Source organism: Diabrotica virgifera, chromosome 10 (assembly GCF_917563875.1).
Source record: "Diabrotica virgifera virgifera chromosome 10, PGI_DIABVI_V3a".
Lineage (NCBI taxonomy): Eukaryota > Metazoa > Arthropoda > Insecta > Coleoptera > Chrysomelidae > Diabrotica > Diabrotica virgifera.
The window spans coordinates 43,201,175-43,215,825 of record NC_065452.1 but is presented as its reverse complement, the minus strand read 5'-3'; the positions used below and the strand labels follow the sequence as shown (position 1 = coordinate 43,215,825).

The window sequence follows — 14,651 nt, the reverse complement described above, 5'->3', positions numbered from 1 at the left end:
TTGAATAGTAAGCATTCCAACGTTTCGTTGATTGGCTGATTTTAGATTACCAATGAATCGGAGAACATACGAAAAGACGCGTTTTAATTTTGAAAAGGAAGAAAATCGATTACACAGATTATCGACGAATTCATCTGTTGGAAAAGATAAAAGACAACTTTTCGGTTTTAATTCCACATCATGTTCGATAGAATTGGGCAAAGAGAATGACCAATTATCTTCAGTAGTGCGAAGGAACTCCGGACCCACCCACCAAGCAGGAGTATTTAAGAAATCCTCAGGGAAAAGTCCACGGGATCCGTGATCAGCACTATTTAATGACGAAGGAATATATCGCCAGTGTTTCGAAGCAACCCTATCCTGAATATAAGAAATTCTGTTACTTACGAAAGTTTTCCATTTATACGGTTGTGAATTAATCCAATGAAGGACGACAGTCGAATCTGACCATGCATACACTCTACTAAACGAGATAGTAAGAATTTGCAGTAAATAAGACATTAATTTACTAAGAATCACGGCTGCATTGAGCTCGAGACGAGGTATAGTTTGAACTCTGGTAGGAGACACCTTTGTTCGAGCTAAGAGAAAATAGGTTTTGATGGCTCCTGTGTCATAACAAACACGAAGGTATGTAACCGCAGAAGATCCACGTAAAGAAGCGTCGCAGAACCCATGAAGCTCACAGAAAACAATTCCATTTAACGGAATATAGCGAGGTATAGAAAACTTTGAGAGTAAAGGCAATTGAATTTTAAATTGCTCCCACTTTGAAGTAATTTCCAAAGGTGGAGTTGCGTCCCAATCTAAATTAAGTAACCAAAGACGCTGAATAATAGTTTTCACTATCAAAGTGACAGGATTCAGAATCCCATAAGGATCGAATATGCGAGCTATTTGGCTTAAGAGGTTTCGTTTTGTACAGGAAGCTTGGAGAGGTAGAATTTTGTAAAAGAAATTATCAGTTGTTGGATTCCATCCAAGCCCTAATACCTTCAACGATAATTGATCTAAGTCGAATGAAAAAGACTGCTGCAGAATACTATCCAAAGGAATATCAGCAAGAGAGAATAATTGAGGAGCATTACTTGCCCATTTGTGTAGCTCAAATCCACCACGATTTAATAAAGATATCAATTCTCTTATAGCGACAACACTATCTTGTAAATAATCTCTTCCTGTCACCACATCATCTACGTAAGTATCATTCAGAAGTATAGACGAGGCTACAGGTAAATCTGATTCATCGCGTGCTAGCTGCTGTAGAGTACGAATTGCAAGATATGGTGAGCTAGACACACCGAAAGTAACGCGAGTGAGTTCGTATTCAGCAATAGATTCCTGTTCTGAAAAACGCCAAAGTATTCGTTGAAACCTTTGTTGATCGGGAGCAATAAGAATCTGAGTAAACATGGATTTAATATCCGCAGTGAATACGTATTTATGAAACCTGAATTTAAGTAACAACTTTACGAGATCGTTTTGTAATCTTGGACCCGGAAATAAAGCGTCATTTAAGGACGGAAATGTGGGAGCATGTGCGGAAGCATCAAATACAACACGCAGGGGCGTAGTACTGGACTCCTTGTAAATGCAATGATGCGGTAGATAATAAGCATTATTTATTGCCGCACTTGGCTGAATAGGATTTAGAAACTTATTGTCTATGAATCCTCTAATAAAGTTTGAGTACTGAATCTTAAGTGATTCATTCTTGGCAAATCTGCGCTCTAAAGAGCTAAATCTTTGTAAGGCTAAACGTTTTGTGTCACCGAAAGAAGGTATATCATTTTTAAAAGGGAGACTTACAATAAATCTGCCCTCTGAATTTCTAGAAGTGGATTCAGAATATAATTTCTCGCAGAACGTGTCGTCCGGAGAACAAGATTTAATTTCTGGCACTTCCTCGACTGCCCAGAATTGTTTTAACGTTGCGTCCAACTGATCTGCGTCATCAGTTGAGAATGCAGTAAGAAACGAATGGATGTTTGTAATGTTTGTGGGTGGAATATTTCCCATCAAAACATACCCGAAACTAGTTTCAAGGGCTGAGATCTGATCATTACGGGTTTTAATGATTCCCCCTGTTAAGATATACGGAAAAATGTTGGCTCCTAATAGGGCGTCCACTCTGCCGGGAATATGTGCCATTTTATCAGCTAACCTCAAATGTTGCAGATGTGACAAGTTGTCCAAGGAAATGGGAGCAGTTGGCATGTTTTGGCAAATCTGAGGGAGAATTATTGCATCGAGCTCGCAATGGAAGCTTATGTCATAAGACGAAGAAATGTTTAGTTTTACGCCTGATTTGGCTGGAGTACACATCCTGTCAAGACCTTGTATCGATAAAGCCGCATTAAATTTAGGGAGACTTAATTTGTCTGCACACTCTTTACTAATGAAGTTAACTTGAGACGCACTGTCTAACAAGGCTCTAACTTCCAGGGCTTTACCAAAACGATCAAGAACATGGATTGTAGCTGTAGCTAGCAAGACATTAGTTGTCAAAGTATTTGATAAGGCGGAGACAGAAGGCATATGGTCGTTAGATGAACTTGCAACCTCGTTATGAGTTGAAGAAGAATGATCATTGGGATTCTCAAAATGGAGAGAGCTATGATGCCTTTTGCTACATCGGGCACACCTTCTGGACGAAAGGCATTTGACTGTGGCATGAGTATTAGACAAGCAATTTACACAAAATTTATTCTGTTTAACAAATTCGAAGCGTTTTTGAGGTGTTTCAGCAAGAAATTTATTACATTTAAATATGGGATGGTCGGAATCACAAAAGAGACATTTATTATTGACAGAACTGGTCAGAAATGTAGAAGTTTGACGAGACGAATGTTTTACCTTATTAGAATGATCTGAACTGGAAGATTTATTTTTGCTCACTTGTCTTTTATATGACTCCAATGAAGTGCAACGCTGCAATGCGAACTTATAAACTTCCTCATACGTAGGTATATTTTTTGAAGCAAAGTATATTTCGAAAGCCCTAACTGTCTCTTCGTCCAATTTATCCATGAGTAAATTCATTAGAATGACGTCCCATTGAGCGGGAGAAAAAAGTAATTTTTCTAGAAAAGCCTAAGTTTTCATTGAAAATATCTAGCAATTTCCTAAGTGAAACAGGATCATCAGTTTTAACCGCACTGGCATTCTGAATATTTTTCCATAATGCTCTAGATAAGTCTCTTTTACCTTCATAGCGATCAATTAGGGTATTGTATGCAATCATATAGTTAGAATCTTGCAACTTGATATTTTTAATTAAATTGTAAGGTGCTCCCCTAAGTGATTGCAGAAGATAACTAAACTTTTCTATATTAGAAAGATCTGAATTATTATGTACAAGAGCATTATATAAATCAATATAGGTAGGAAAATCGGTAATCTCTCCATTATATATACTCAAATTCAGTCTGGGGAGACTTACATTAGGTTTAGATCTAATCGGTGGATCAGATGATACATTCTGAGGTCCACTAGAAGCAATGTTTAATGCTGAATGATGTTTAAAATAAAGTGAAGCTATTTTATTAATAGAATTAGCGAATTCGAACCTAATTAATTCTTCCCCATCTAAATCAGCATTTTCCTCAACAGCGATTAAATTAATTAACTCAGTATGTTGATCATTAAAACTAGTATTAATATTTTCGTAATCTTTTGCAGCAAATAGAAATCCTGGAACTAGAGATTCATCTACTAAAAGTTCATCTGCAAGCTTTTCAATTTGTTTAATTTTACAGATTTCAATATTACGAAGGGCACGTAGTCTTGTGACTCGATTTTGCGTTCTAGCTGCCATGATAAAATGTTTTTATTAAAATTATTTCTTAACTAAACCTTTAAAGATACGCTCTCAATAAGTTTAATCGTTAATAGTATGTACTTTTAAAGTGAAAACTCAATAAGTATCAATAATGTTTAATATTTATTATATTTGAGAATGTATAGCCGGAAATTAACACAGAATTATTAGACAAACGACAATATATTTATTTATATTTCCTTGTAACTAGAAAATCTACGCATAAAATATTTTTAAAATAAAGTATTCAATAAATATTGCGCTTTTAATTTCTTACGTTATTTAAAATATAAACAAATAATAATAATGTACCAAAATATGAATTAATAATAAAATATATTTTTCTTTATTCAACATTCAAAACTATAAAAACGCCACCCCTGTATATACATTTGCCTTAAAAGAATGCGTATATTTATGTTTGTATCTGAAATGACTCTGAAATCTGAAATGACCTCCCAAACATATGAATTTTAAAAACCTGCAGCCCTTAATGGCATGAAACTAAACACATGTTATGAATAGCCCCGTCGGCGTCGATGTGATGCGACTTCGGCTGAAAGTAGGCGAAAGCTTTTGTGAAGAATAATGCACTGAATAATTTGAAATTTTATAATTTTATTATTTTAACTGAATTAATTACTTTAATAGTTTAATTAATTTCTCTATTCGTTCTCGAAGGACCATTAATGTTATTATATATTCTTTAATTAGAAATAATACATTTAGTTAGAACAGGTGCTGGTTTATATGATAATTTGAAAAATGGGTTAAGTCAAAATTAATCAATTAAAATGTGTGTGATGTATATAATGTACGGTACCTTTATGTGCTGTCTTCTTCTTCTTCTTAGTCGACTAAGGCTGGGGGCGGTTTGGCACTGGTTTTGTTTTAAAACTAGATAAAACTGTGATTTCGCACTGAACTCTATGTCATGTCATAAAGAATGTCTATACGATTCTGAGGGATGCGTGTATATGCATCGCAAGCCAAGCTATTTCTTAAGTGGCTATTAGCTTGGGGGTGGTGCAGGACCGTATTAGTACGTAGCATGCACACACATGATTAAACAATAAAAAAAATGAATAATATTAAAACTTAGAATATTAATTACTAATTATATATATAAAAGAAAATATGTGGAGGGACGGAACAGTGCATTTTTTGACATACAATTAAAAATTTTATGTTCACCATTGGCGCACATAAGGGTCATATTACCCGTATGCGCGCTAGTGGTGAATATTAAATTCCCAATTGTATATCAAAAAATGCGCAATAACCACCTCTTAAAGCCCACCAAATTTAATTTGCGTATCTTAACCGGTTTAAGAGCAATAAATAAATCGTCAGTTTGTCAGGAAAATTTCAACACCTATCTCGGAAACGAAGCATTTGCGGAGATACGTTTATAAAGCAAACTGTCATTATTTTTTCATGCAGAATTACCCTTAAAGTTTGCCATACTTATTTAAAAAAAACATTTTTGACATATTGACTAAAAACAAGGCTAGTTGTTAAATTCCTAACTTTTTTATGGTCCAACATAAGCGAATGAATCAAAAAACAGAATATTAAGAAAACATGAAGCTATAGTTGGGTGTTAATTTCAGTATTTCATAAACGCTAGAATATTCGACAAGGTCACGCGAACTTTGAGAAAAAAATACAGTTTGATTGGTACACCCAGTATACAATGAAAATTTACCGGTCTACCAACAATATTATTACAGCGATATTGTTAAAAAATAAGGCTAAAACATGTTGAAAAATCACTTAAATCGGACAACAGGTTTAGGAAATTAGAGATGTTAAAAATGGCTCATTTTTAAGGTGGTGAGTTAATTTCTTGGACAAGTGTATGTTTTGTAAAATTGCTTGTATAATTTTTTTTAATGTACTAGATACTAGATTACAGCCTTTTCAAAGCTCAACAAAATGAGATTTTGTGAAACACCAGATTGGATCATTTTCTACCAGATTTGATAATTTGTTGATTCCAAGACGAAAATATAAAAGGCTACTACTTTTTGAAAAAAAAAATCGAAAAAACCTAATCTAGGCCGTATTATATTCTTCATAACATATATTTTATCACCGTAATGTAAAAGAAAACCTAAAAAGTGTTTTGACCCCTAATTAAAAATACGTTTAAATTCAAAAACATTAAAAAACATTACAAAAAAAAAAGCACTTCGAGCTGAAGCGCCCCGTAAACATGTGATAGTCAAGATTATTATCATTGCTGGCTTCAACGCCGACAAAAATAAAGATGTTGCAAATTGCAACAAAATGTGATTTTGTGAAATACCAGATTGGATCATTTTTTACTAAGATTTGAAAATTTGTTTATCCCAAGACGAAAAATATAAAAAGCTACTAATTTTTGAAAAAAAAATTTAAGAAACCTAATCTAGGCCGTATTATATTCTTAATAACATATATTTTATCATCGTAATTTAAAAGAAAACCTAAAAAGTGTTTTGACTCATAATTAAAAATTCGTTTGAATTCAAAAAAATTAAAAAAACATTAAAAAAACATTTCGAGCTGAAGCGCCCCGTAAACATCTGATAGTCAAGATTATTATCATTGCTGGCTTCAACACCGACAAAAATAAAGATATTCCAAATTTTTCGGCCTCCGCCGATTTGAAGTTCTGAATTAAATTTTCTTGACTACACCGCGGCTCTGTCAACACAGGTCAACTTTATTATTAATTTTTGACAAAAAACATGTTTCTTAAACATTATAAATCATTGTTATTTAACCATAAATAGAGTGGCAACGATTTTTTATATAAAACAAGTACAGTGGAACCCCGATAAGTCGGCCCCCGTTAACCCGGAAGTCCGGCTAAACCAGACCGATTTTCATCAGACAAACATTTTAACAATAAAAATGTACTATCCATTGCAAGATAATTCGGATGGAATTCCCCAGATTATTTTGTGCTTGATATCGGCCCAGTCTCTTAATCTGGGGAATTCCATCCGAATTATCTTGCAAGGGATAGTATGTAATATAATATTTGAGAGATAATGTGTATTTGTGTAATTTGAACTATGCATACGATAGTAAAAATGGCTCATGGCACACGGCGGCGACGGCAGAGCGACGGTCATTGTCTCGGATTTATCGGAAACAACAGGCACCTGTTATTCCTTTATTTACCAAACTGTCTTAGCATTGTTTAAAAAAGACTAAAAGACTATTTAAAAAATTATTTTTTAAACAATGATCTTAGTTTTCACTGTTCATAACATCGTTCCGATTTTGACTGTATTGTGTGTAGTACAGTCTTGTATTGTTTGCTTCCGTTTGCTTAGGTTTGTGTTGCGTGTTTTTAATAATTTAGATGTGTAGTTCATGTTATTTCAATTATAACGGAGTTTATCTGTAAGTATACCGTATTTTATTAATTTTTACCATATTCTCCGGCTAAGCCGGATTTTCGATAACCCGGATCGGGCGCGGTCCCGATTAATCCGAGTTATCGAGGTTCCACTGTAATTGGACTTCGTAAGTCCTTGGTTTTCACCCAGCGTGAACAGAAACAGAACTGGATGTCGATATTTGAACTCTGCATGAAATTTTGCGTTGATTGATATACGATTCACTGTTTTTGGGTCATTTTTGCCAAACTTTCGGTCACAATTTTATCCGGAAATGGCGTCAAAACCGGAACTAGTCAATCTCGGCTTTTCAATACGCGTCGATTTATATATCACATGTATTTCTGCGACTATAATATGGTAGTGATGTTGAAAAAGTAACTATTAATTACAAAGTACTCGTTACTTACGAATACCGAAAGTAACGATTACTATACAGAGAGGTAAATCATTACTTTGATTACTTTGATTACTCTGATTACTTCGTACCCATCGTATCAGAGCGAGTACCTATTGTGAGTATTGTATCTACAATCGCTTGATATTGGAGTCGGACCGGTATTCCATGTGTGTTCGGTATCAGTACGGTTAACTAAAATTTTATCTATGAAGGTTATGAAGAGTTTTACAGGATTACAGGACGCTGAAAAGTAGCTGAAACAGAGGGAGGTATATCATTTAACAAAGCATACACCCAGAAACAGATGTCTATACGATTTGTAGAGGTAGATAATTCACAGAATTTTACAGATGTTAGTTCCTTTGAAAATAAAAATGCAACACATTAGATTTTAATAATAAATACACACTATTCTTATCAGGTCTAGGAAAAAATAGCTTAGATTGACCGGAAAATATTATGTAGAAATGATAATATCTCTAGACTATGATCATCATCTTTAATTTTACATGTAGGTATGGCATTGTTTTTATTAGACCAGGGATAAATTTTTATTAAAAACACAGGAATAAATCTATTCTTAAATATAGTAGGTACATAGAGACTTGCAACTTTTTGCATTGTATTTAGGATTAGGATGACGTCTGGAAAAAAGTGTACAATGGAAAAATAGGTGGAAATGCATTATTACATTTTAAAGTGTATAAAACGCATCGAAAAATGCATAGACATGTTAAAATTAGTATATTAAGGGGCAGATTTTCTTATTTCGGGGTATTTGGGGTCACTGAACATGAATATGCAATCAGAACCGACTTCTAAAGCACCTGGGTGCCCAGGGTTACTGCTAAGGTACGTCATCTAGAGTTTCGAGGCTTTGTTTTGGTACTTAATTGATGCAAACAGATTACTCGAGATTACTGATATTGTCGAGCAGCAATGACAGAACAATTACATATAATTTAATTTATATCCATTAAATAGATCGGTGAAAGTCGTTGTTATATCGGATCTTATACGAAATACTGAGAAATGCGATTCTCTAAATGATTACTGGTCCTCAAATACAAAAGTAATCAAAGTAACGAATACTGTAAATGATTACTTTATACATAAGTAACGGTTTGTAATGAATACTCGAAAGTAACTATAATCAACATCACTATAATATGGCACTTCCAATTAGAAATTTTCAACCGGAAATGATATAAAAATCAAAAGTATACATTTGTAGGGTCAGAGGGAAAACAGTTTTAGTCCATTTAGCAAAATTTTTCAGGAGACGAAAAACAAAGTTTATCGTTTAAAAATAATCTGATCGTTTTTTCATCTGCGCACTGTGAGTTAAATCATTCTTTCCACTTATGGCGTATCTTTCTTCCTCTATTACATCGAACTGATAGTATTTTACTGAGCTATAATATTAGCACCAAAAACTGAATGTCGATTTTTTTTTGGACTAAAAGCATTTTTCCCACTGACCCTTCATTTGTTCTCGTCTTTCTTAATCATATATTGCTTGTGTCTACTATTTCGGCGACTTTAAAACAGTACTTCCGGTTGCAACTCTAATAAAACTTCTCATTATGTTAAATAGATGTCGCTACAAAGTCTGAAAGTGAATTATATTGTATAATTCTGTTTAGGGACACAGTTGGTTTTCTTTTTGATTCAGAGCCAACCATCGGCCTCTCTGAAGATACCAAAAGGGTGAAACGTCTCTAAGAGGATGATGGTCGCCTCTGAAACAGAATAAAATATTAACTGTCTTTCATTGCCTCTTAGTTTACTCATATTTAGTGTAGTCGCAACATAGGGGGTCCCATTTGAAAGTGGTATTATAGGTTTTTTGGGGTCGCTGAATCCAATGGAAGTGGCCTGGAAGCCCAAATGTGGTGCGTTTAATTGTTATTAACAAATTATGGTAAAATTAGGTGTTTTTCAGGAATTATTAAAAGCTCTGTAAATAAGGTAAGGTCTTCTCTGGTGTATTTTTGGTCTTTGAATCGAATGCGACTAGTCGCGATTACTCAAAATATGTTCTTATTTTGTTAATAACAAAATAATTGTTTATTCGCCGAAAAGCTCGAAATGCGCTATCTACAGCAAGTTTGTAGTCTTTTTCCTAGTATTTTTATACGCTAAATCAATTGCCGCTAGTTGTGATAGCTTAAACCACGTTCCAAATTTGTTATTAATAAATTATTGCAAAAATAACGGTTTATAGTACGTTCACTCACGGTTTGTGCTCTAAATTTTAAAAAAACCTCTTGGATTGACATGAAATTTGGTATACACGTAGCTAACATGTCAAACAAAACAAGTGATATTGTGCCGATGCCTGCTTTTACCCTGGGGGTGAGTTTCACCCCTTTTCTGGGGTGACAAAAGAAACCTTTAAAATAAGTCCGGAAATGGATAAACTGATTAATTCTAAGTAACTTTTGTTCTATACAGTTTTTTCACTAAGTCAATACTTTTCGAGTTATTTGGTTTTTTTTGTTGAAAAATGAACGTGAATATGTTTCATGTTTTAAATTTAGAGCAAAAACCGTGAGTAAACGTACTATAAACCGTTTTTTGCAATAAGTTATCAATAACAAAGTCGGAACGTGGTTTAAGCTATGACGACTAGTGACAATCGATTTAGCGTATAAAAAGAATATGAAAAAGATTACAAATTTGCTGTAGATAACGCATTTCGAGCTTTTCGACGAATAAACAATTATTTTGTTATTAACAAAATAAGAACACATTTTGAGTAATCGCGACTAGTCGCATTCGATTCACCCCCGAAAAGGGGTGGAACTCACCCCCAGGGTAAAAGCAGACATTGGCACAATATCACTTGTTTTGTTTGACATGTTAGCTAGGTGTATGCCAAATTTCACGTCAATCCAAGTGGTTTTTTAAAATTTAGAGCAAAAACCGTGAGTAAACGTACTATAAACTCACCCCCAGGGTAAAAGCAGACATTGGCACAATATCACTTGTTTTGTTTGACATGTTAGCTAGGTGTATGCCAAATTTCACGTCAATCCAAGTGGTTTTTTAAAATTTAGAGCAAAAACCGTGAGTAAACGTACTATAAACCGTTATTTTTGCAATAATTTATTAATAACAAAGTCGGAATGTACTTTAAGCTATCACGACTAGCGGCAATCGATTTAGCGTATAAAAATACTATGAAAAAGACTACAAACTTGCTGTAGATAGCGTTTTTCGAGCTTTTCGGCGAATAAACTATTATTTTGTTATTAACAAAATAAGAACATATTTTGAGTAATCGCGACTAGTCGCATTCGTTTCAGCGACCAAAAATACACCAGAGAAGACCTTAACACTATCAATATATTTACAGGGCTTCTAATAATTCCTGAAAAACACCTAATTTTACCATAATTTGTTAATAACAATTAAACGCGCCACATTTGGGCTTCCACACCACTTCCATTGGATTCAGCGACCCAAAAAACCTCTAATACCACCATCAAATCGCGGCGAGCTAAAAGTGCCCACGGGACCCCCTATTTTTCCACTAGACTAATTGTGAGTACTTGTACATGTAATCAACATTCGATGGAATTCTACCTAGATAATTTGACGGGAGGTGAATGCATATTGTAAATTCCCTCTTGTCTGCTTTATTTATTTATCGTCCGTTTACTTTGCAAATTGTAGAATGCACGGATTTAGGTTGTCAACAGAAAGTTGGTTCCATCGATAGAAGTTTTAGATTTTCGGATCTAAGATTCTCATTATGTTAAACCAAAAAAAAAAAAAGAATGTGTGTGTACTTTGTACGCACGTAAGAAGTTATATGATCAACGAAATGAATATGTACTTTAAACAGTTTATTTATATTTGATTTATATATTAAACTAATTTTAATACTTACTACTTTACAAAAAATTTTATTAAAACAATATCAAAAATTAAAAAAATAAAAGAATAAAACACACACAAGCACATTGAAAAATGCCACAAAGAAATAATTTCTGAACAATAATTGTTGGCAAAAATTTTAAATAAATATGCATTTTCTGAAAAAAAAATTATATAACAAATATACTTACAATCATAAATTGTATTAAAAAAATAAAAAAAAATAAAAACTTGCATTGGGATTCGAACCCGCGTTTATTCGCGTACTTAGGATTTGAAGTCGAAGCCTCTACTCATTTAGCCACTTACACGTACCTGTCATGTGCGAAGATAGGCCAACTGAACGTTTTACTGTTTGACAGTTCTGAATTTAATCAAATTGGTTTGATTTTTGTGGAATTAAAATAGTAAAATACAACAAAACTTAGAGTAAGAAAACAATAAGTATATTACATGAAGATTGGTAGAAATTATGTTGGTAATCAATTTATGTAAATCAAAGCATTACCTACTAGATAGGTACATACATTTTCCAAATAGGTAAGTACCTATGTAATTTTTTATTACAATACTGAAACAATTACAATCATTACGTACCTGTTGCTTTTAAAAACTATTTTAAAAGTCACTACAATTATAAACCTGCTTTTTTATCTGTCCTCACGACAATAAAAACTAATGTACACAACATTTGTTTACCCATAACCATTGACGTAATAATAAAATAACCGACATATTGAAAAATTGTTGACAGGTAATTGTAATTACCTTATCAGAGCCCGTATAACGTTGGAGCTGCGCTCAGGACCAAGACTTTTGATGAATTCGCGCACATATAAATTTACTCCCAATGCGTCTAAAGAAGTGTAACTTCAAAAACAAATAAAATGCTTATAATCCGGAATAAATTGTAAAAATTTTGTGTGAAATTCAAATAAAAATATCTGAACATGTATTTTTCCTTACAGACTTGAGATATATCAATGGAGCGACAGGGTTATTAAAACCTTCGTTAGAAACAACTGGATGGTGAGAAGTGGTTATGTTAAAAGAGAAGTTCAAATGATAGTGACTCCTAACGTTGTCCGAGAAGTTAGAAAGTTCTTTAACTGTAGTGAACTGGAAGGCGCTGAGTTAGAAGATCAAGGAGAGGACGGAACAGCTTTGACTCATTGGGAGAAAAGAGTGTTTGAGGTAAGTACGTTCTCCATATTGCATCTCCGCTCAAACAGTGTCATAAGTCAAAAAATCAAAGTATTAAGAAAACGACGTTTAAAATTTGCGCTAGAACTTTTCCGGGTTTAATTCAAAAACTACTAAAATTAGTATGTATAATAACTGTTTTATTCAGTTACAAATATACTTGGTGCTACTTAACTTTATGATATACCTCGGTAGCAATAAGTCTTCAGATACCTAGGGGTGTGGATTCTTAATAGATGTTAAATAAAATTGAAACTCAATTGCTCGGGGGGCGCCATAATTAAAAAAGAAAATATCATATTATATGTTTACTTATAAAAAAAAATATAAAACTAAGAATGCAGGTTACTTGAAATATCTCAGTCATATTTCAGTCTCTAGAAACAATTAGCTCTTTGTCGGCGAGCTTTCCATAAAGCATCACTGAGACACTCAAAGATAAACACGTCATATTCTGCATAAAGACAAACCGTTTTTCTCAGTATAGTAAACAGCTCGAGGTAAAACTTTTACTTATCTAAGCCGAATTCTTGAGAACATAAAATCAATCCAACATTGTGAGAAAACGAATTACGTAATACTCTGAAACACAACACATGATTAACGGACTGAGTATACAGAGTGGAGCAAAAATAATAATGACCTTCGGACCGTTACAAATGGTGTATTAATTCTGCTAGAATATTTTTAAAAAATGTTTTTTTTGAGTTGTGACACTATACAGATAAAATAAGAAAAGTTTACGAAATATTATTTATCAAAATTGGCTCTTGCAGTACAGAATATACTATTATTATTATTATCTGTTTAACAGACTTAAAATTTTTAATAATGTAACTTTAAATACACGTAAGAGCATTAAACAAAAAATACTGCAAAAAGAAAGATAAATAAGTGATAAATGTGTCACTTTTCTTGAGCACATACGCAGATTGTTTTGAATAAAGTAATCACATATACTGTCTTAACTCGACAAACGAAGCTTTATACACATCTTAGACGGACAAGTGCCTTGCGCAAGTCGAAATGTGACACTTTATGTTCGGTGCACCGTTGATTTTGGTTAAGCACATAATGACACTACTGTCATCTAACGATAAATACTTGAACTATAAACGTAACACTTTTTGAGATAAGATTTTGTAGCTTTATTAAACTGTTAGTGCAATAAAACCGTTTTTATTTTTATTTTTGAGTTGTGACACCATTTGAGCGGAGGTCATCTTTGAATCTGGCAATATGTGCCGCCCAGTTTCATTTCAGCGTTATAATTCTTTTAACTGCAACACCAGTTTTTCTCCAACTATTGTATTTGAAACTCTGTCTCTGAGAGATATGTTCAACATTGACCTCTGTGCCACTTGTATTTTTTTGATTACTTTTCTGGTAAGGGTCAATTTTTCTGCTACATACGTTATAACTGGGAGTACACATTGATCAAAGATCTTTCTTTTCAAACACATGGGAATATCTGATCTAAATACTTCCCACAGTTTTCGTAAACTGCCCATGTTAGCCCTATTCTATTGTTTAAATCTGTGGTTTGATTGTCTCTTCCTAATTTAATCGCGTGGTGTGCTACTAATACAAATTGTCATAATTCGTATTTTTTATAGTTAAACTAAAGATGACACAACAAAAAATTTCTAAAGTGCATGTTTATACCAAAGTAGTTTGTGTTAACTTAGTTGTAAGAATTTTTTATAAATAATTTTCTGCTAGTAGTAAATGTGTATTTCCTTTTACTTTCAGAATGAAGCTATGACTGGTATACACACCCAAAATCCCATCATATCTAGAATAACCTTGGCTCTCATGGAAGATACCGGCTGGTATAAAGCCAACTACTCAATGGCAGATACAATGTCTTGGGGCAGGAATCTTGGTTGCGACTTCGTCATGAGAAGTTGCAAGGACTGGATCACCACAAAATCTGCTAGGTGAGTTT

At 33.5% G+C, this 14,651-nt stretch overlaps 1 protein-coding gene across 2 annotated transcripts in view; it reads left to right on the top strand.

The window, feature by feature from the left end:
• The window catches only part of LOC126893425 (leishmanolysin-like peptidase), a 502,521-nt gene that overhangs the window by 415,212 nt on the left and 72,658 nt on the right, over positions 1-14,651 (top strand). For both annotated transcript variants that reach the window (XM_050663593.1, XM_050663592.1), the window contains exons 7-8: positions 12,469-12,694; positions 14,456-14,643. In XM_050663593.1, coding sequence (XP_050519550.1) covers positions 12,469-12,694; positions 14,456-14,643 — 414 coding nt within the window. The remainder of the gene's footprint in view (positions 1-12,468; positions 12,695-14,455; positions 14,644-14,651) is intronic.